The sequence below is a fragment of the Apodemus sylvaticus genome, chromosome 14 (assembly GCF_947179515.1).
Source record: "Apodemus sylvaticus chromosome 14, mApoSyl1.1, whole genome shotgun sequence".
Taxonomy (NCBI): Eukaryota; Metazoa; Chordata; class Mammalia; order Rodentia; family Muridae; genus Apodemus; species Apodemus sylvaticus.
The window spans coordinates 32914487-32938445 of record NC_067485.1 but is presented as its reverse complement, the minus strand read 5'-3'; the positions used below and the strand labels follow the sequence as shown (position 1 = coordinate 32938445).

At 45.6% G+C, this 23959-nt stretch overlaps 1 protein-coding gene across 2 annotated transcripts in view; it reads right to left on the bottom strand.

Annotated features, from left to right (window-relative positions):
* Positions 1-23959, bottom strand: part of Slc22a23 (solute carrier family 22 member 23) — a 167781-nt gene that overhangs the window by 120386 nt on the left and 23436 nt on the right. The window contains exons 2-3 of one of the 2 annotated variants that reach the window (XM_052156889.1): positions 7810-7913; positions 1645-1799 (exon numbers count right to left, since the gene is read on the bottom strand). In XM_052156889.1, the coding sequence (XP_052012849.1) occupies positions 1645-1799; positions 7810-7913 (259 nt within the window). The remainder of the gene's footprint in view (positions 1-1644; positions 1800-7809; positions 7914-23959) is intronic. The other variant, XM_052156890.1, reaches the window with a different exon arrangement.

The following is a 23959-nucleotide window of genomic DNA, read 5'->3' as shown; positions in this document are numbered from 1 at the left end:
TTTTTTTAAAAGGAGATTGATTTAGTTATTTATTTGTATGTATGTGAACATCTCTGTGTATGTAGGAAGCCATGGAGACCAGAAGAGAGTGTTAGATGATCTGAAGCTAGAGCTGCAGGCGCCTGTAGGCTGCCCCACATGGGTGCTGGAAACTACACCCCAGTCCTCTGAAAGAGCAGCAAAAGCTATTAACCACTGGGCCAACCACCAGGCCATCTCTCCAGCCACAAACATAATTGTTTTAATACTTTATTCTACTTCAGAGAGAAAAAATGGCCAGATATTTATAAAATATATATATATATAATATGATAATTACTAAAGTCAGAAAAGTATACAAAGAAGAAATTAAACTAAGGGCATTAAGATGAAAAGAAAGAGGTTGAGACTTGAAGCTCGTGTTGTCCGAGTGGCTTCCATTAGCACTGGGAAGGTTCTGGACTACTGGACCAATGCGGTCCACAGTCTGCTTCAGTGATTCAATGAATAAAGTTGTGTGCTAATGCGGCTACAGCCATTCATTTACATGAATGTGTATGTCTGTGTATAGCGACTTTCATGTGAGGGTGGCAGAGCTAAGTAGCTACAACAGCGACCCCACATCCCATACCAACTAAAATTTTTACTATCTGCCCCCCCCCCACCCCCCGAAGACAGGGTTTCTCTGTATAGCCCTGGCTGTCCTGGAACTCACTCTGTAGACCAGGCTGGCCTCGAACTCAGAAATCCACCTGCCTCTGCCTCTCAGAGTGCTGGGATTACAGGCATGCGCCACCACCACCACTGGCTAAAGAAGTCTTTAACATGCAAATTGAAGAGAACAGGAACTATTCAAATTTTATTACTCTAAAAAACACTACCTAATCTAGACCTGACCCCTCCCTGTTACCAAAGATTAGGAAAACCAGAACATTATCTGCCCAGAGATCCAATAGGTTTTTCCACGGCAGTGGTGGTGGTGGGGTGGGGACCACAAAACTAGCAACTAAAACATCTACAGATTCTCCTCTGTGTGGGTGTGTGGTTGTCTTCCAGAGAATAGAACACGAATAAAAGCCACCCGTATTTGACAGCAGAGATCACACGGGGAAACAAATATGGCAGGTCTGCCGAATGCTTTCTCTGTGCTGTTTCAAAAGAACAAATGTTAGTAAGCCTCGCCAGGTAATGTTCTAGTACTAAGGCTGACAATTCAAATGTAGAGCACCATGGTCATGCCCAAAAGAAGGTTGAAAGTGTGCATTTTGTATGGTCTTAAATTAGAAGAAGAGATCTCAAGAAGCCCAGGGTGCATGCCAGTACAGTCCACACATATAATTCTTCAGGATGCTCTGTTGGATCCAGGACTGGGGGGACTCAATGGTATATTATGAAGTGCACAGAATACCAACACAGAAACTTGCAGAGAAATCAGCAGCCCCCAGGCCAGCTAGAGCTGATTGCCGAATCTCCAAACCATTATGCAAACTTCCATTCTCCTTGAAGCTGGGCACTGGGCCCAAGCTGGAAGTTTCTCTGTAATCACAAAGGCGTCAAGAGTGTGTGTTTCTCAAGTGCTACCACCCCAAAACTAGCACACATAGTTCCTGCCCAGCTCCTCTCAGGCAGTAGTCTAGTAGACTAGTCGTGGTGGTTCCTACTTACGTATTGCAAACAAGGTAAGGATGATTCCAGCCAGGCAAAATCCTTCAAAGAACCTGAGTGTGCTGAACATTGTCACATTCACTGACAGTGCCACAGTCAGTCCAAAGATGAGGATGAAGATGGTGGAACACAGCAGCACAGGCCTCCGGCCAACCCTGCATGTGAAAAGGGGAGAAATCAGGCATCAACGTTAAACAGGAAGGCCGTGGCAAGAGCTGAAACCCAGCCTCCAGTGAGCATTCTATACATGTAGGGGTAAGGGTAGGTGTCTTCATACTACTTATATCCACACCACTAGATCATGCCTTACTGCCTTGGGACAGAGGCCCTCTCATGGGACATTAAGCCTACATCCTTGACTAGAACTAAGAGCAGAGCTCAAACAGCTACTAGGAGGGAGAATTACGATGTGGCCCTGACTGCTGTCCATCTTTGTGTATAAACAGGGCTACCTCAAGGGAAGAGAATAAAATCAATAACTCCCCAAACACAAACCTTGACACACCCAGCATAAAATGGCTTGAGATAAAGTGCCAACCTTTGGACCTGGCCCAAAAGTAAACACAGACATGGGGGAGGGGGGACATATTCTCCAATTGTTACCTTAGGGAGGAATCTTGTTTCACCAGCAGCCAATGGGTCCAATGTTGGGCCAGCTGCAGTTTGCTTCAGCTATACGACAACATGTAATAATTCTAAAGGGACCACAGGGATCACACACTAAGTCTAGACACTTTGAACTGTAAATAAAACCTCTGGTGTCTCACCGTAGAACCTGCAAGAACAGGTCCTGGTATACTGAGTTCACAAACCACACCCAGAGCTGACCGGTGCATGATCAGTGGCCACTAGGGGACAATGAACTTGGGGGCAGTCAGGGGGCAGATGAGGTAGTCGGTGGAAATAGAGAAGTCACGAGTTCCCTAGTCCTCATCTGACCATCCACTTTCTCTGCTCATTACAGGTAAAACTATGGTGAGCTGCAGCAAACAAATTAATATTTAACACATCTGCTGTGGACTAAAGGATAGTTCATGGAGAGGTTGGGGGAAGAAGGGAGCAAGGAAATGCTGGCCTGGTACCCTACACACCACATAGCTTAGATAAATGGCTTTAGTTGTCCTAGACATTTTTGACAAGGCATTGACATACAGTAAACCAGGGAGGAGGCAGGGCAAAGAAACAGACGGTGAATGGTTGCTGCCCAGGGCTGAGTGAGAATAGAGTGTTTAATTTATTCTCTGACTGAGAGGACCTTTCCCAGTCTCCACAAGGAATATGGAAATGATTTAAAGGTGGACAAAGGACCTAACTCTGTAAACACATTCAAAATCACTGAACTGCGCTCATTAAAGAGCAGGCTGTGTGTGTGTGTGTGTGTGTGTGTGTGTGTGCGCGCTTGTGTGTAAATGATCTCCCACTTAAAGTTCATTTTTAAGGCAAAGTTATACAAGACCTTGCTCTGCCTCATCTCCTATAATTTTAATTTATGTAACATAATATAAAATAAATGTAAACTATCAGTAATATATAATAGTTTTAAATATAAAATGTAAATATATAGAATATAACAGTTAAACTATGATATAAGTACAAAGTAACGTATTTTAAGAAGCAACGGGGCAGGCACAACAGCCAGCCTGAAACCCCAAGCTCAGCGATTGGGTTTCCATCCTCCTCTGCACTTCTTGGTGCTGTTTGATATGGTCTTTCAGTGTAGCCCAGCCCGTCTAACCTAGAACTCTCCATGTAGCCCAGGTTGGCCTCAAACGGGCAATGCTCCTACCTCCAAGCCTCTGATCTCAGGAGTACGATGCCAGCCCACTTCTCCCTGATTTGCCAACATGCTTTTTCCTGTTCTGATTTTTGTCTTAGAAAAGACCCTTGACTTTTGGTTTTAAATTTTGTTAAACAAACAAACAAACAAAACAAAGCATTCTGAAGCACATCCCTCCCTGATCTCTTAAACCAGTAAATCATTACACTTGTCAATGCATGGGGCGGAGGGACACTGTGGTCTCTGAAGTCAGAACACCACGGTTCTGCATCCGGGCTCATCCCATATCAGGTCTGAGCTGTGTGATCTTGGGAAAGCCCATGCTTTCTCACCAGGCCCACTTGTGTCTATGGGATTTGTGTTAAGTGTGGGAATGTGCAAGTCCCTCAGTGATCATTCACCACAAGCGAATTACAAGCCTCACACGAGCGGGTTACCCAGAGTGGGATCAGAAGCCTTTATCTTTTAGGATCTTCAAATGTCCCTATCTGAACTGAATGCTCAGAATCTATCTTTTTTGTTTCTTTGTTTGTTTACCTTTCTAGGCAAGAGGGACTCTGAAAATAGATCACCTCAAATGAGCTGATTTTCCAAGAAAGGCAGCATGAAAGAACTTGACTTGATTTTGCTGGTTCTGAAGATGGAGGAACCCAGAAAACAGGTGGCTGCTAGGGGCTGGGAAAGACAAAGAAGTGGATGTTCCCCACCCCCAGCCTCTGGGAAGGAGGACTACCCTGGTGGTATCCTGTTTTTATCCCAGTGACACCCATGACAGGATTGTGAAATTGTAAGATGATTAATTTGTGTTGAAGCCACCAAGCATATAATAGTGACAGCAGTCACAGGGAACTGATACTGGGTCTCCAAACAGAAATCTCATTCCAATAAAGTGACTGGAGAGATGTAAATTCAGGGGTCATTTATAAAAGAGGAGGCAAGCCTGCAGAGAACCTACAGGACAATATCTACTCTGAAGTTTCTGTCAGCCTGGATGGCGGAGGGGACACCATTTGGGAGACATCATGCACATTTGGGAGAGACAGGCACTGTGTAGAGGGGGCCTGGCAGGTACCTCTTGCAGTGTTGCAGAGACGAATGCCTGAAATGTCCCCTTGTCCCTGCTAATCTTCAGCTTGTATTCTCCCAGCTACACTTTCATCCAAGCTATTATTGCTGTCATAAACACAGGCAGCAGTTCCTCAACAGAACCATGTCCTGAGTCTCACACATTGCTGAACCAACACATTCTCTAAAATAGTCTATGACTTTTAAGTATTTCTATGTGTTTGTATGTGAGAGAGTGTGTGTATGGGGTAGGCAGGGGCGGTGTATGTGACTTGTAGGGGTCAGAGGAGGATGTCCTGCTCTGTCATTCTCCCCCATATCCCCTCAGAACAACGTCACTCACTGTCTTAGTCAGGGTTTCTAGTGCTGTGATGAAACACCATGGCCTACGAAACTTGGGTCAGGAAGGGGTTATTTAGCTTGTGTTTCCACAACACAGTTCATCATGGAAAGAAGTCAGGATAGGAACTCAAGCAGGGTAGGGACCTAGAGCGAGGAGTTGATGCAGAGGCCATGGAGGGGTGCTGCTTACTGGCTGGCTCCCCGTGGCTGGCTCAGCCTGCTGCTTTCTTATTGGACCCAGGGCCACCAGCCTGGGTAGGGATCCTTCCCCATCAATCGCTTACTAAGAAAATGCCCTACAAGCCTGCCTACAGCCTGATCTTATAGAGACATTTTCTCAGTTGAGGCTTGCCCCTCTCAGACTCTAGCTTGGGTCAAGTTGACATAAATCTTGTCAGTATACTCACTTATCCTGGGAATAGACCAGAAGCTAGCAAGCCACTCCTATCCTCCTGCCTCTGTCTCAGTAGCTCTGGGAGTAGGTGCATGCGGCCATGCCCAGCCTTTTACACAGGTGCTGGGGATTCAAACTCAGACCCTCGTGGCTGTGGATTGAGTGCTCTTACCCACTGAGCCATCCCAGCAGCTCCAACGCTCTTTAAGAAAAAGCAGTCTACTGCTTAAATGCCCATACATGGCGGCTGCAGTTTTAGAAAGCTTAACCTATGCCTTGCTCAGCCTCATCAAGCAGCTGGAACTGAGCCTGCCGTGAGATCCGGAGTTCCCTTAAATGGGGCAATTTCTTTTAAGGTAAGGCTTAAGCAGAGGGTAAAATTTGTCTTCCTAAAAGGTACAGAAGACGTGAAAGACACAAAGCTTGTCTGAAATGGAAGGCCACACAAACCCTCCCAAAGCTATGCTCAAGCTTTTCTGATGATGCCCTGGGGTCCCTTGCCTGTTTGCCCAACCGTCAGAAAGCCACTGCAGAGAACTGGGTTTGTGCCATCAGACGCTGGTCACACTGAGCAAGATCCAAACTCTTTTAGTCTTTTGTCCCCAGATTCGGGCCTGGAGTATGATCAGCGAGGCCGCTGTGTATACACACGCAAGAAAATACCAGAGGACACAGCGTGCACCTCCATGGATCAATTCTTTAACAAAATTCTGCATTTTCTATTGTAGTAAATCACTTGCAGAATCAGGAGCACCATCAAGGCTGCATTTCTCAGAAAGCAGGGCTATGGGTCATGCTGGCAGACATGTCTAATTTCTGTCAGTGAGGCTCACCGGGAAGCAGTACCTGTCAGATAAGTAGAGTTTGTGCTGAAAAGCTGGGAACCCAAGCATCTGGTTAAATACAACCTTACTTTCCCCATCTTTATCCCCAACTTCAAAAACTAGACGGCTCCAGGCACAGGCCTACAGAGATCACTGACAGTTTCATTGTTGAACACAAGGAATGTGTCCATAGGAAGTCCTGGAAATGGTGAGTTAGCAGATTCTGGGCTCACAGGAAATCACACTGCATGCTCACACAAATAGACACTAGTTTGAGGAAGGAAATTTCCACTTCTTAAAGTGGTCTGACAATTCTCTGCGACCATTCTCACTGCCCTAGCTAGCTTTCTCAGCTAACCAGAATATAGAAGGCACTAGGAAAACACACACACACACACAAATATGCGCACAATCGAGTTTGTCCCTTGGAATTCCTGACATTCCTATGTCAACAGGCCCGAGACATGATGATTCACACACACACACAAAGATTCTTATAAAAAGAGTGGGATAGGAAACAGCCGCCACCCCACACCCTTGTCCTTAAGCAGTCCCTGACATTATCCAATTGTCTCCCCTCTTGGACCTAGCACTACAGTGTCCTTGTGACCATACAATGCTTTAAATAAAAGTGCTGTGGTGTGCTGTCAGAGAAGCAGTTCTAGGCCATGTGGTGTGATCCTGACTCCAGCTTATAGCTGAGTGGACTTAAAAATTGACTTATATTTCTGGGCTCTAGATTTTTAGCAATAAACGAAGATCATAACAGCACCTATGTATAGGTGTATTGTGCGAATCAGTTACTTTAATGCATGGGAATACCTGATAGTTCCTGGTACACAGTGATCAGTAAGCAATTGGCTCCATTAAAAAAATATCTATTTATTCATATGCCTAGAAGTGTTTTGCACGTGGGTCCTCTGGACAAGCAGCAAGCACTCTTAACCACTGAGTCACGCCTCCAGCCCCTGAGTAGTGGGTTCCCAGGATGCTGCTGCCATTATCATCACTAACTTGGCTTCTGTCTCCTCCTGCTTCTCATCTCTTATCATTTCCTCCTGAACCAATCGCTTTGCCCTCCTTACCCACCTAGAAACACATTCTATGCCATTGCTGATGGCTACCCTTCCCTTGCCCACAATGCCTATCCATTAACCAACTGCCATTAGGTTCTTCAATCCTCCCCAGCATTGGCATCACAGAGGCAGCTCTCGGACTGTCCTTTTTAAAGTGTTAATCCAGAATGACCTTGATATCCACTCATAAGGTACAAGGTGAAGGGTCTCCAACTTCCTTTTTTTTTTTTATGTTTTGGAGATAGGGTTTCAATATGTTGCTCAGGCTGGCCTCACTCCAGCAATCCTCTGCCTCCGTCCCCGGTAGCAGAGAGAGTACAGGCACATGCCACTTCACACAACTCTCCATTTTTAAGTGTATTTTGTGCATCCACCCACTTGGTGCCCCTCTGTGAAGCTCCATGCTCAAGCTCCTCCCACCTAAGCATGAATTATCATAATTAAATGAGGCTGCAGGCTAGTCTTGAATGCATTTAAATAACAGTCCTTCCCACTGGTCTGTCACAAGGCTGTACACTGGTCAATTCCCTTTTGACTGCCTTCTCCAAGTGTCAGCTTCTAGCCTGTCATCCATGGTAACCAGAGCAAAGGCACAGTGGCCCAGCGCTCACCCTGACCACTCCTCCTTAGCTAGCAAAGGCGTGCTGTGCCTTCCAAAGTCCACGTGTCAGGTGTGTTGGTACTCACCAGTCAGCAATGCATCCAGTTATTAGGTAGCCAAAGATTAATCCAACCAGTAAGGAGAACTTAGCGATATGGACTTTCCAGGCATTATCACACACAAGATCCCACTAGAGAGGGGCAAACAGAAGAGAAATCAGAGAGACGCATACACAGAACTACTTGCACTCAATGACAAGGACAATACGATAACCTACCCGGCTCTTGGCACTGTCACTGGGGCCATATCACATGTGCCACGAAGAATATTATCGTGGGCTGCTGACCATCCAATGGGAACTCTAATTTGCCCACCAAATGAGATGTGGTTCTTTAATCTAAACAGATTATCTATGTCTGCAAGAAGGAATGCATGAAATCTGGGGGATGCGCGCCCCTTCTGTCCCAACCACCACAGGAAACTGAGGGAGAGGAAAATGGCCAAAGAGACGGGTGACATCCTGGTGACCAGAGCCCTTCACATTTATTTCAGAGTTGCCGGAATCCAGGTGACAAGAAGGCTCGGGCAAATTTCTTATGGGGTGCTATAACAACACAAAGAAATGAAAGACAAGATCTGCATTTCCACCTCATTATACCCTCTAAACTCTAGTATGGGGTGGGGAGGAGTAATTAGTAAATGCTGGAGTATGAGCTTTATATATTCTCTTTCTTTTTCCCCCCTTGTAAATTGTGTTTACACTAATTACACAGCTAACTACACTACAGGAGTCTTAGACTTAGTCTATTTTGTGCAGTTAAGTTTCACTATTTAATAGGAAACATGAAAATGATTCTCTGGACTGGGGAGATGGCTTAATCTATAAAGTACTTGAGTTTCAATCTCCAGAACTGACATAAAGCTGGATACAGTAATATTCACCTGTAATCTCAGAGCCCCTACAGGGAGATGGGTGCTGGGGACAATGGAATCCCTGGAAGTCTGTGGATCAGCTAGACTGGCACACAGAGCAGTGAGCAACAAGAGACTCTATGTCAAACAGGAGAGGTGAGAGCTGGCACTGGGGCTGCCTCTGACCTTCACATGTTACAGCATGTATGTTTACCCACTCACAGGCACATTCGTGCATAGACATCATTCATATGCACACACAAAGGAAGAGAGAGAAAGACAGAGGGAGGGATGAAGAGAATGAGGGAGGGATGAGGGGAGGGAGGGAGAAAGAAAGATCTTTAATCATTATCTTTCCTATTTGCCAAAGTGGAAAAGGTCTGAGGTACACACACACACACACACACACACACACACACACACAGAGTTTACCTCTAGGTCAGAGAGGCAACTGAAGGGGGGGAGGAGTGACTGGCTGGTGCCAGGCAGACTCTACCACTCATCTTTGCTGTTTTGGGTTGCCATCCACCCTCACTGGCAGGGAAGCCCTTCTGGCTGATGCTATAGCTTGGAGCTTTTGACCCCAGGATAAAGGAGTACAAGGGTGGCGGGTACTGATCCAAGCTGGAGTACACCCCACCACAGGGAAATTTAGGAACGTGTAGAACAACAAAAAAAAAAGTGTGCTGTGGCGACCAGCAAGGGCAAGGGTTAGGGGTGGAAGGTATGGGGCCGAAACTGGATGGAGATGCTGTCTCATTAGGTGTCTCTAGGTTTGAGCCTCTGCCTATAGGGAACCTAGAATGTAATGCCAAGGATTCTGGTACATCCCCTGCCCCCCAAGGTCTGACCGCTTCCAAACTTCTGGAGAATACAATGGAGGCCAAGGATGACAGCTACAGGTCATGGCTTCCGGGGGAATTTGGAAGACGGTCTGTATCAGCAGTTGCCAAGGGAAGAACACATGCAGCCTAGACAGAGAAGGAAGGGGCCACCTGTCACTGCTCTGACTGCTGCCCAGGACTACTTGGGATTCTTGCTCCCCCACGCTCCATGGCAGGACTTAGAGAGAGTAACTTACGCCTTCATCTACGGAGCTGGCTCCAGATGGCCTGTATCAAAACTTAGGAAGGAAGGCAAGAGGGCCAAGCACAAGTCACACAAAGGCCAAGAAGGATGGTCTGGGGGCTGTTGTCTAGATGTGTTCATGTGTCTGGAGAGAGAGCTATTGGCTACTTGGGACGTCAGAGGCAGGAATTCCTTAAAGGAGGCCTCAAAATGCTACAGAACCACGGGGCTCCATCAAGCAGGAATCACAGATGAGGAGCCCCATTCTCCCAATGCTCTAAGTAAACCTTCCTGCAGGAAGGCTCAGAAGCGGGTGCTGACAGGCTGCCCAGGTGAGCCTGGGTCCTGTGGACTGACTGCTTTGCATCTGAGAGGCTCTGTACGATCCTACCCTGCCTTCCCAAGCCACAGTGGAGCCAACCCATGAGCTTCACCACCTCAGGCTTCAATCACCTCCTGAGAATAGGAAGATGCTATCTAACATTCCACAGGCAACACAGGCGTCACTGCTGACCACTCCTCTGTCCACTTGTAAGTGAAATGTGAAGCTTCAAGACAGCCAACGTAGTTTCCTGGAGACAGCCTGGGAAGCCAACATGCACTGATGTTTCTAGAAGAAACATTTGATAATAAATACCTTTCTAAGGCCAGAAGGGCAGACTCGGTCTGCCCTTGTTACAGCTTTGTCATAGGAACGTGTGTGCATTGTTTTCCGATCTACATGTAAACATTCTGAGAGAGGCAGCACCTTACTGGTCCATTCCCCAGCTACACACTGCACCTGTGTAGACGTCAACCTGGCACACTCTTGGCAAGCACTAGCTGGCCTGACCAGGTTGCTGCCTGGTAGGAGCACACCAGCTGCCGTCTCTTTCATTCACCCAACTCTTTAAACTCCTTTCACATCTCTACCAAGACTCCCCACTGCTGAGTTTACTCAAGGTTAAATGATGCGAAAGAGCACATTACACTTATATTAGATGGCCAGGAGACAGGAGACTTTAATAAAAACATTCAGGGAAGTGGAGAAAATAGCCTGCAATTTTGCCAACTCAGTCACCTGAGCAATTACTACACCCAGCCTGGGGCAGCCAGACCCAATTTAGTTGCCACCTAATAAGTTGTTCAGTAGTCACCTCAAAGTGACCCCTATCAATTAACAATGCCAGAGTGGAAAATTATTAGACCATGGAGGGAGACTGAACTCCCTATCCACATGCTGGCGATAGGAGAGGAAGCCTGGTTGGTAGCAATGAGCTCAGCCTCTGTGGGGAATCACCCGCCCTGGGGTGGTCGACCGGAGAATCCAGGGCAAGGCAGCCACCTGTGCCCTACAGCTTCCTCAGCTTGGACACACATCTTGAGTTAACAAGCACTACACCCAGGAACACCCAGCAAGCTTAGCGAGTAAAGGTTACTCAAGCTGGGATCCACCTACAGCAACACCCTCGCCATCCAGAAGGCACATTCCATGGAGCTTTAGGGGTGGGGTGGAGGTCGGGGAGTTGGGAAATCTAAGAAGTTGGAGCACACCAGCTGCCGTCTACCAAAAAAAAAAAAAAAAAAAAAAAAAAAATGCACTGGGCGCATGAAGTGTGCCCTCACACATTGCTATCTTGTAAAGAATCCACCAAAGAATTTCAGAAGTATGAGGAACCTTCACCATCCCCTGGCTCTCAAATTTGTTCTCGTTGCTATAGATAAGATTATGCTGATTAGACAGGAAGTTAAACTAAGTCTTTAGAATTTAAACACTCCATCCAAATAAAAATATCTAACTGGGGCAATGTTGTAAAAATTCTAAGACCTGGACTTAATGATCTGGATTAATGATCTGGATTATCCCCCTTCTATCTATCAATCAATACCAGCAGAACATCGGAAACCTTTCAGATATGCAACCTGAATGTCTATCCCTTGTTGCGCTGCAGCTAAGACCATCTTACTTTCTAAGGGTGTGTGTGTGGTGGGGAGGGGGGGTGCACACAGGACAGCCAAGAGAGCAGGAGCCTCCTCCTGGTGTACATTTCTGTAACTGTGCTGCAGGCTAAAAACACTACTTCTGGAACCTCACAGAGGTTTCAAATGTGATTTAGGGTCTGCTAATCAGGGGCACACAACAAATAACTCTCCATGCTACTTCTGATCTCTGGACTCACTTGACTTTTGAAAAAGAACAAGTTGTTGGAGTGGTTCAAGGGGAATTCTGCTCTGCCGGACAGACCTGGGTGGGAATCTAATCTTGGTGCCTACAGCTCTGATGGTGGCTTTACAAAGAGCATGAGTCTGGAGCGTAGCTGGGACAGTGACTTCCTAATTTCTAGACTTCCAACTGAAATATTGAGCAGGCTGGGTATAAAGTGCTGTGCTGGGAATCTTTCTGGCGCTCCAGCCTGTAGCTGTTCTAGAAACTTAAGAAGCACTGTTGCCTTGCATTTAACCACTGTTGCCTGCAACATCTGCAGCAGTGCTCACTCAGGCACTTGATTCAAAGTCCTTGAAAAAAGAGTTCCCAAGGAAGATGTGGGTGAAACCCCCACTCTCCAGCAGCAATATAGCCTGGCATTAACTCTACCTATTGGAAATCCATCCCCTACAGAACAAGGGAACAGCCCTCTAATGAAGCAAGTTAACACCCCATCAGCTGGTTTAACAGGGTCATAAAAACTTCAAGCCATGCACGGCCCATTCTGTAATCCTTCTCTTGCCTTCTCTGCCGCCAACCTCATTTCAGAAGCATCCTGCAATACCACAGGGGCCTCTGACCTCAGACTTAATGGCAAGATAAATGATTTCACACGTCTCATTCTATGTTAGGTATGTGTTCTGTTAGAAAAATTAATTAAAAAACTTAAGAGACAGGGAAAACATGGTAGCTTGCTTTTGTACCTATAGATATTACAGACAGACTACGAGAAATAGAAGTTGTATCATGTTAAGGCAATTATCAAATTTCTTGATTTGTTAGAGTGGAGAATTGTCATAAGGAAACTAATTGCATTTCTAAAGAAGATGGAAAAATGGGACACCGAGTAAACAATTTTCAGTAGTAAATAATTCCCTAATAAAATTTATAAGAGGAATCTTTGTAAAGCTGAAAGAAGATAAATTTCTTATCTGATTGTGGAGATCGAATATCTATGTTAAAAACTAATGGGAGAAAATTACCTAAAGAAATGAGAGGATGGGGCTGGAGAGGTGGCTCAGTGGGGACAAGCACTGGCAGCTCTTGCAGAGGACCTGGGTTCAGTTCCCAGCACCCACATGAAAGCACACAACAGTCTGTAACTTCTATTTCAGAGGATTCACTGCCCTCTTCTGACACCTATAGGCACCATACATGCGTGGTACATACACACATACATATATATTCATACATACATGCAGACTAACACTCATATACATAAAATAAAAATACATAAATATTTTTTCAAGACTAATAGATGTTTTCAGTTTGTTACTACATTACTAACTTTAGTTAAAATTTCTATACACCAAAAAAATCATAAATAAAATTATAGATACCTATATTTATAAAACTATATCCACAGGCCTCATACTTATATCAGTTATTTTCCTCTTGTTTTATTTTCTTAGCGTACAAACTAACATGTGTGTGAACACCTAGACAATTTACCAAATATGGAATATAAATGAGTTAGAAAATACCCAGGAAATATTTGATTCTGTTAGTGAAAATCTAATATAAATATTTATTACTTTTTAAAGATGAAAGAGACAGGGGCAGCTCTGAACAAGGTTGCATGAAACATGGCTGCACGAACCCTGTTTCTGGAAGAAATTTGACAATATATAGCTCATTACTTTAAGCAGTATCTACCTTTGGCCCAGCAAATCACACTTTAGGTATTATTTTTCCCAAGGAAATTTTCAGAGATGCCCACAGAATTTCCCTATGCAGTGACATCACCAGTTGTAATGGATAAGACATGAGTTCCCGAGAAAAGGTCACAGGGAACCATGTGGTTGCTGAAAATTCTGCTTTCAAAAACTAATGACTAGCAAAAACTTTCATTATGGATTACAGTGTCACCATGCAAAGATGTGGGGACAAAGGCTGCTGTCCACAGGGGGAAGGAGGCATTCTGAAATATCAAGAGGGCCAGGAGATGGTAGGCAGGGAAGGGGTGGGTAGGGGTGAGGGGTACTGCCAAGCTTGACTGCCTGAACCTGATTCCCAGCGCTCACAGTGTGCAAAGAGGACTCACTCTCCAAACGCCTGCTGTTGCTCGTGCACTGACATCTCTCTCTCTCTCTCTCTCTCTCTCTCTCTCTCTCTCTCACACACACACACACACACACACACACACACACACACACACACTGTCAGCTAAAATGTGGTGATAAGGGTAAGACAAAGCTCATTAAAAAACAAAGAGAGAGAATATATATTCCTTTCACCTTTTAGGGGATATGAATTTTCATGCAATCTAAACAATCAGAGACTGGAGATATAGTTTTGCTGATAGAGTGCTTGCCTAGCGTGCACAAAGTGTAGGCTCTCTCCCCTCATGGCAGAAAACCCAGTGTGCTGGGGCATGTCTGTCATTTCAGGCAAAGTCAGCAGAATCAGAAATGCAAGGTCATCTTCATCTACACATGGAGTTCAAGAGCAGCCCAGGATACATGAGACCTCATGCTAGTCAACCAGTAAATGAACAAATTATTACGTTTAGAATTATTACGTTTTTGTTTTTTTTTAAACAGAGTTGGATACAGTGGAACATGCTTAAAGTCTCAGCTACCCAATGACTGAAGGACAATTACTGTGAACTTAAGAGTTCAAGGCTAGCTGTTGTTTCAAAGCAAACAAATATCATAAAAAGAAGCTTTTGCAGCAGGACATGGGGGTTTCTGCCTTTAATCCCTACACGCGGAAGGCACAGCAAACGAATCTCTGTGAGTTCCAGGCCAACCAGGGCAACCAGTGAGACCTTGGCTCAAGATGTGTGGGTAGGGAGCTGGAAAGACACCTAAACTGTTAAGAGCACACTGGCTGCTGTTTTAGGACTGAGGTTCAATTCCCAACACCCACACGGCAGTTACAGTAATCTGTAATCTCTAGTTCCAGGGGCTCTAATATCCTCTTCTGGTCTCCACCGGCACCACACACATGCAAGGTACACGGAGATACATTCAGGCAAAACACTCATACACAGAAAATAAATTATTTTTTTCTTGTTAAAAAAAAAGCAGCTTGCAACAAATTTCATAGGCTGAAGTCAAGCCATGAAGTTGACTTCTGTGGCTTTTGCGTTTTGTTTTTTTGTTTTGTTTTGTTTTTGTTGTTGTTTTATAAATGAATTTAAGTTGCCCCTCAGGTCTCTTAGGGTGGAGTACCTCATGTAAGCTTGATGCCATCAGCAGACCACTGGGCTTTGCCAGCCACTGGATCAGCTGCCTGCCCTGTGCCTGAGCACAGTCACTTGAGATAGAAGGAAATGTTTCAGGGCAATGCTACAAAGAAGACAAAATGGCTTCAAATCCCAATGATTTACATAATATAAAAATCCCCAACTGGGTTGTAGGGGGTCATTGCTTTTTCTCTCCAAAATAGCATTTTGTGGCCTCCCAGGAACCAGTGTGTTCTACATGATGGGGGTGCTCTATGCTGCTCTTAAGCTAGAAACAATAGGAATTGTAAGAACATACCCACATATGCATATGGGCACACAATAGAAGCACACACACACAGGCAAAGATTAGTCACATATGGACAAGAGAAATAGACTCCACAAGCCAGACTGTAGGAGTGTGTGAGCTACAATTAGCTTCTCCACACACAGGCAGCCAAGGCCACCATTTTTAGTATTTCTATTCTAGCAGTATATGGAGTCTTTTTTTTTTTCTTAAAAGACTTCATCAAGATTCAAAAGATATACTGCCTCATTTGAAAAACCTCAAACTCTCTCTGCATTCTCCGCTCTAAGCTCCTGCTCCAGTTCCAGGAGGCCTGCTGTCAACAGTAGCCAACACAAGCGCCAATTAGAGTTGGCGTGCTTGTGAACTTCCTTAAATGACATCATCAACATCCTTGCCAGGTACTCTGGGGAATTGTCTTTTTCCTTTAAAGTTTTGTCTCTGGTTTTTGTTAATTGCCATTGTAATTGCTCTTCATTCCTATTTCCTCCTTTAACTTACCACAAACAAAACAAAATGAAACAAACAGCAGCAACAACAACAACAAAAACCCCTAACTAGAGCTTGTTGGAAGACACTGTATAAAAATGAATTGCAAGTTTGTTTGGGCTAAAGGAAGATTGCCCCCCTCCTGTAAACTCTTCACTCCAGTTTGTTTTTGGTTTTTGTTGTTGTTGTTGTTTTTTGTTTTTGGTTCGTTTTATTGTTTTTTAGTTTGTTTTCAGGAAACCCACACCAAAGCCACGTTAAAGTTCTTAAACATCCCGTGGCCCCATTTTTATGGCTAGCAGTGTGATTTCATCCAACCCCAGACAATGCTTATCTCCTTTCCTAAGCAGCATTCTCTGCTAGGGGCTGGCTTCCCTGCTTTCACAGTAGCTCTCTGGTGCAGAAGGGCAAACCGTGATGCTTCATTGCCTGAAGCTGGGCTTCCTTCATTTTTACCAAACTTTCCACAGGGCTGGACATGGAGAACTGTGTTCCAGCAATGTTTACAGGGACACACAGCAGCATCACCACCTGGCTGTCCCCTCACATCAGCTGATGTGGGGTTATTTCTGGAAAAATGATACAGGGAGTCACACACTCCTTTCCTCGTCTTTGGGGAAGCACTACGAGGTAGCCCTAAGCAGGGTTCTCTACTGTGGATGAAGTCTTATTCTCTTGCTAGAAGCCTCTAGGTCATTTGGGGGAGTTCAACCGATATCCACAAGGCAGCAGAAACTGCTAATAAGCAATGTCTTCTATTAACCAAACTTTGAGAAATCTTGCCCTGATCTGCAATTGTGCATTTCATTAATGACCATCACCTGTAAGAAAGGAAGGGAATTAAGAGCCAATGGTGTAAAGAGACCAGAGAATGAGGGGAGGGAAGAACTCAACTCTACAAAGCTTTGAGAGTCAAGCCACCCTCCATAGTCTCAGCAAAATCAAGAAATGCACACTAAGTTATCCCCAGTAACAAACACTGCCACTTGAGAAACTCCAACTTGTGTCCTGAAAAGCTAGCTCAGAGGGCCTCTCCTAGTTCCTAGTGTAACACAGTAAAGAACAAACCTGGTCTGTCACATCAATATGTAAGGACATCCACGCATTCAGGAAAAGAGCCAAGTATGGGAAACTTCTGACTGAGCTCTGAAAACCCTGACTGGTCAGCCTCACTGAGGACTTGAGGAGAAACCTGGTGAAACACAGCTCCCTGAAGTTCTCTCTGTAGCCCACGTGCCACAACTCCTGTCACAAGCCTGAATCCAGCTCCTGTTAGGACTGGACCTCGCCAGCTCCCTAAAGCCTCAGGACCGTTCATGGAACTGCTGTCCTGTGTGCCACTCTGTCCATCCCCAACAAATGTCCAGTTCAGCATCTCCTTGGAAGAATAAGCTACCTCTCTCCAGCAGGGGCTAGGGCGTGGCTCAGTGGCAGAATGCTTTTCAGTGTGCTGGATTCTGGGTTTCCTTCTCAGCACCATAAAACCACCCCTCCAGTCAAAACCTATGCTCACCACATCCAGTCAGTTTGCTAGACCTTCACCACTGCTTATACGTTTTTCTGTCAGTGAGTTGATGGCACCCTTTGCAAGAGAAAGACTGAGAGAAAGAGGTGTGCATTGCAAAAGCAGAATGAATCCAGTTCCACATTCCCATCAGGGCAATCATCTCCACTGAAGGTCTCCCTCCCAGGTTAGATCCAGGCCCCTTGTCTGTGCTCCTAGAACATTCTGAAGTCGCGTAAAGACTCAGATGATCGAATTATACTATAATTGCCTGTTTACAAGTCCTTTCACCAGCTCAGGAGCTTGGAAAACTATAGCCTACAGGCACAATACACTTCTGCACCTGTTTTTGTAAATAGTTTTGTTAGCAGACAAACCGCTCTTCCCAGCTATGCCAGCCTATGTGTTACAATAGCAGTTTGCCATTGTAAAGATGACAGCATCTCCTTTATGCCCACAATTAAAAAAATAGTTCACTGTTTGATCTTTATCGCATCATCATCAAAAGTCAAGTTTGGATGTCTTTGCAGCTGTTTCTGGAGACTTTTAACTGAGGAGGGGAGATCACCCAGAATGTGGATGGCACTATCCCATGTGTCCGTGGGATCCCAGACTGGAAATGAAAAAACAGAGACTGTGAGCCTAGCATCATATGCATCTCTCCCTCTCTCCTAGCTGTGGAGACTGTGTGACCCTTCACCTTATGCTCCTGCCTTGACAGACCACAGCCTCAAACACGAGCATCAATAAATCCTTCCTCCCTTATGTTGCTTCTTGTTAGTATTTTTGTCACTGCAAGTAGAAAAGTAACAAATGCAAAAATGCCTTTTCCTTTTTGAGACTGGGTTTCTGCATGTGGCCCGCACCGACCGGCCTCTAACTCCAGCCTTGTCAGTCTTCTGTGTTACAGGTGTGAGGTATCATTTTTTCTTATTTCTCTATCCTTACTAATTAAGCTAAGGACTTGGAATGAGGAGGAAGGAGGGGCACTGCCCTGGAGGACTCCTGCTCCCCAAAGTCAGAAGGCTCCTCACACGCGCTGTGTTTGCTGAGCCATGATGTTTATAGCCTTACTCCTTTGTTTCTTCAAGATTTCTTCAAACATATTTTTTAAATAATATATGATAGTATGCAAAATTTATGCAAGAATGTAGCTTTGAAATGTTGTACTCAGTTGTTTACTGAATGAGTCTGAATGAGTAGCATTCCCCCAGGGAAAGACATTATTGTTTTATTATTAAAATTGATAGAGAGATAGATGCGTGGAATTTTTATTTTTAAAAATAAAGAATTCCTCTTTATAAGACAAACGTATCTCATAAATTCAGCACGCTTCTCAGGCAGTCCGCCAGCTGCTTTGACCAGGCTCTTCCTCAGTCACCCCCAGACCTGTTTCACAGGCACTGCCATCCATGGGGTGGAGAACGGTGCCTGAATGCGACCATCGGGAGCATAGCAGGGACTCATGGTGACAGCACACGCTTTTGAGTGTGATGGACAGGCATCTCCATTCCAGATCTGCCTTACCATGGCGGTGTGAAGGTCAAGGAATTGAGCCTTGTGCAAGCTCTCTTTCAACATCCGTGGTGTGGGAGGCACAGACCTTACAATACACAGTTGCTGGGGGCGGGTCTAGAGCAAACTGGGGGCGGGGCCAGGGCAGTGATTGGCACATACCAAGGCTTTTGGTTGTCTCATCAGCCTGATGAGCTTCCAAAAAGGTTTTAATTCCTTCAGGTACACGGAGCAGGTCGACTATGGGCTGCAGAGCCAGCGTTGGGAAGAAGGAGGCTAGGTGAGGATGAAAAAGGCCTGTGAGGACCAACTGTGCTCCTAGCTGCAGTGTTACAGGGCAGTCTCCACATTTTTCAAGGCCTCCTAGATTCAGAGCATGATGCCCTTCTCTTTGACCTTGCCAGAAGTATCCCAGGAATTGCAAGCCAGCTCTCCTTAACACTTCCTACAATCAGCCCTTAAATACACCATCTCTCTGTCCTTGAGAAAAGAGGGCTGAGATGGCTCTCCAAAGCTCACGTTAGACCCCAGTAGGTGCTGAGTTTCCCTCCTTGAATGATTAATGTCCTATAAACACTCTGAAGAGTTGGCAGTGTGACAGTAGAAGGTGACCAAGCAGTCTGGCTGCTCCTGGTCTGGCCTGGGTTCAGCTGGGACTCAACCCTTCAGACACAGCCCTTGGGTCCAGAGAGGCAGAGGTGTGGCTACATTATATGCAGACACTTGTAAGAAAGGGCTCCTGGCCATGTGGGTGCTTCTGATATCGCTGGGAACAAGACAACTAAGAAGTGGTTGTCCAAGATGTCTTCTCAAATCAAAGCAGAAAGCACCTACCAGTGAAGGTAGGAAGCTTTCCTGAAGGCTGCTGCCCGCTGTCAGTGATCCACTCTCGGGCCAGATGGATGGGCATAGGCTGGGGAAACAGTACGCTGAAGAAAACTCATACCTTGGCAGAGAGTTCCTCATAAGGCAAGGTTGCTGCAAAGTTGCCCACTTGTGGCTTTCACCATAATCTTGCAACCTTGACTCTTAGTAAGCCCCCCCCCCCCCACCTGCCTCAGGTTTTGAAGTCTGTAATAGGCCTGGAATGAGTAGCTCCACAGGCTGCTGACACTGGGGCTGGGATTCTAGTGACACACTGGAGTCAGCTGTGACATGGTGTTTGTGGCATGGCTGAACTTAGCAAATCAAGACACTGGAGTTCACTGACAGTCCTTCCAAAGTGAGGGTCTCCGAGCCCCTGATTAGTCAACAGAGTGCAGCCCTGCCAGAGCATGGCGGTGTGGGGGGGATCAAGCTGGTCCCTACAGCATTCCTCCAAATCAAATCAGCATCAAGTGACAAGATGAACAGATAAACCAAATGATTCATGGGGCTGATAAAAATGGCTCAGTAAAAGTGTAAAAGTCCTTACTGTACGAACCTGTGGATCTGAATTCAATCTAAAGAACCCATGTAAAGGTAAAAGGATAGAACTGGTCTACCTCTGCAGGTGGGGTGTGTGTGTGTGTGTGTGCATAATATACATACATCATTCTCTCTCTCTCACTCACACACACACACATACACACACACACCACACCAATAGTAGTAGTAGCAGCAGCAACAGCAGCAGTTGTAGTAATAATAATTTTCAAAGTGAACGGTCCATGAAAGGAACCCTTTCCCCTCAGAGTCACTGCTACATTAGCAGACGGCATGTTTGCTGGAGGCATCAATCCTCAGAGGGCATCAGTAAGTGGTAACCAAAGTAAAGGAATCAGGCTAGATATGGAGTTCATACGTAAGACCCTGGGTTCACTCCCCAGCAGCAGAATACAAATAAAATAAAATAAAAAATAAAAAATAAAAATAATAAAATTTAAAAAAAAAGAAGAAAAATGGTAGAGAGAGGGATCAATTGCTAAATATTTTTATTAAATGTTCAATTAAGGAAAGTTAAGCTGGCCTTTTAGCTACGGCAGCTGTCTTCCAGTAACTACACAAAATGACCAACACAAAGGGAAAGAGGAGGGGCACTCGCTCTGTGCTCTCGAGTCACATGGAGTTGTTCCTCGGGCCACACACATGTGAATCTACAAGAAGGGTGATATTGTAGGCATCAAGGGAACAGGCAAGGTTCACAAAGGAATGCCCGTATGTCAGCACAGCAAAACCAGAAGAGTCTACAGTGTCACCCAGCGTGCCGTGGGCATCACTGTGAACAAGCAAGTTAAGGGCAGATTCTGGCCAAGAGGATCCATGTGCAGATTGAGCACATCAAGCACTCGAAGAGCAGAGACAGCTTCCTGGAGCGGGTGAAGGAGAACGGTCTGAAGAAAAGGGAATCCAAAGAGAAGGGTGCCTAGGTTCAGCTGAAGCGCCAGCCTGTGCCACCCAGAGAAAGAAGAACACTGTGTGAGGACTAACAGAAAGGAGCCTGAACTGCCGGGGCCAATTCCATATGGATTCATGGCCTAACGTATAAATAAGAAATTAAGGACCAGGACTGCAAAGTGAAAATTAAAAAAAAGGAAAAACGAAAGAAAGTTAAGCTGGTGTCTTCTCCGCAGGGCTTTCTCAGCAGCTCTGAAATATCAACATGAATCCTGGAGAGGATCCACGCTCTGTGTGACAGTTTTCAAACTTACTTGGAACTCTCTCCCCTACACACACTTTCAATGGCAGATGGTTGGACTACAGAACACAAGAGTTGCTTACCTGTATGTTCCGCTTTCCTTCTGTGACCTAACGCTGTCTATGAACAGAATGCAAATTATAACCCATGGAAATGCTACCCAAAAGGCTGGGGTACAGCAGTCTTGTCCCTGGCATCTACCTGAGGGGAAAGAAGGGAAGTTTGTGTGTGCGGAAGCATGCTCATCCTGAGCAACTCTGTGCTTTCCCTCAGAGAAAATACAAATGGCATTTCTGTCTTTCTCAGGAGGTCATCAGTACTAACTGGTTAGGACATGGGCAACGACTGAATGCCCTTAGGATGTGACCTGCAAAAGGTCAGTCATAGCTGAAAGCAGTCAACTGTGAAACGTCTGTCTTCTGAAAAAGTCTAACTGCGCGGAAGACATGTTTACCCCTCTGATAGGACAGCCATTTAGCCAGTAGCCAAGGTTCAGTGGTGACTCCGTGCTGTATGGACAATTTACATGACCTCCAAACTCATCTGGCTGCCCCCAAACAAAGCAGTGTGGCACGAAGTGCTAAAAGCTGGCATGTCTGGAGTGCTGCTGGTCTTAATAGCAAAAGTGCCCATCCCTGAAATGACAGGGAAAATGTGCTCTACACATGAGAGCTAATTTTATTCACCCTGAGAAGGGAAGAAGAAGCTGACGCAGACTCCAGCACAGAGACCCTGAGTCCACTATGCTCAGAGGAGTTAGCTGTCCCAGAAGGACACACACTATACGATTTGACTTACGTAAGATCCCCAGAGGACTCAAATGCATAAAAGGCAGAGCATGTAGGGTGGCCAGGGCTGGACAGAGACACAGGAAGGTGAAGGGTGCAGAAGACCCAACTGGAGAGATGGAAGGCCCTGGAGGGAGAATGGCCATTTCTACATAATGCGAATGAACCTCACCATTTAAAAACATCAGAGATGAAAAAAAAAGTTTCATTATCTATATCAAATTCAGACGCACAGTACTCCAAAAGCCCAAGTCAAGGCTTCTGCAGACAGCCCTGGAGCAGTCCCTGCCTGCAAACCTGCATCCAGTCTTGTTTGCCTCCTTCCTGAGAAACGTCTGTGATGAAATGCATCATCTTCTGCCACTGGCAGAAAGTCATTTGCTGTCTGCGAGGGTCTTTCCCCAACACCCAATCTTGCCCAGGGATGACATAATAGAAGTACTCTGCCAACAGTAACAAGAAAAAGTAGCCTATCCCACCCACACGGTTCCCCTCTCCACCTATCCTCTCACAACACCCAAGACAGGCTATCTCAGACCTCAGGCTCTGTCCTCACAGGCCGCAGCTCTCCTCCCTCTGCTTTACTGCCCCACAATAAGTCCAGGTGGCCCTGTCAGGAGTCATTAGCACATGCAAGGGTTAAGAAATGGGAGGCAGGAGAGATAAGGCTGAGGAGGAGGAGAGCCACACATGGGCTGGACACTGAGCCAGAAAGAATTAGGCAATGTCAGGGCTGGTCCCTGGGTAACCTCTCGCACACATGGTGTTAGCGTTGTTGAACCTTTATCACGGGTAGCACTCAGAGGCTGTTAAAATCCAACCTCAAGCCAAGGGTGATTCAAAACAGGGCAGAGCATACGCCTAGCATGTACAAGGCCTTGGGCTTATTTCTCATCACCAAAAGACTTCCAATTTACTTTGGGCTTTTGATAGATTTGTTAGCTGTTTAAATATCTAGGAGTTGGTTGTGGTGGCATATGCCTTTGATTATAGCATTTGGGAAGCAGAAGCAGGAAGAGCTCTGTGAGTTCAAGGCCAGCCCACTTATCTTAGCCAGGACTGTAAAATGAGAACCTATCTGAAAGAACAAAAACACAACACAACACAACACAACACAACACAACAACAATAAGTCCTCATCAAGAATATTAGCCCAAGGACCAGCCTTTCAGTATATCCCCCCTGTGAGTGGACATGAGGCTTAGAAGCTATTTCCCAGTCTCTGATGACCAGGGTGGAGACAGGAGAAATGTAGAGAGCAATAGAGTCACTTCTAGATACCAGCTACCCCTTTACTTGATTAGCCAAGGTTAGTTGTCCCAGTGTTTTAGATTTGGAAAGTAGGGCTAGAAAGGAAATTCTAAAATAAAAGGCATTTAAGGAGATCTAGGAAGCATCCTAAGTTGAGATACCAAAAAGCCCGGGACAAATTGAGCCAGAGGAGGAAGGTGTTGAAGTGAGGGTACAGAATGGCCTGGTGTGTCTAGGACGAAGGGGCCATTCTCTAGAGGTGATTTAATTTAGTGTCCTGGCCCATCAGCCATCCTGCTTTAAGTTTGAAAGTTAAATTTCTAGCAGGGACTAGACAGATGGCTCAGCTGTTTGCTTCTCTTGTAGAGGTTCCAGCAACCATGACAGGCAATGTAGAACAGTCTTGTGACTCCAGGTCCATGGGATCCAAT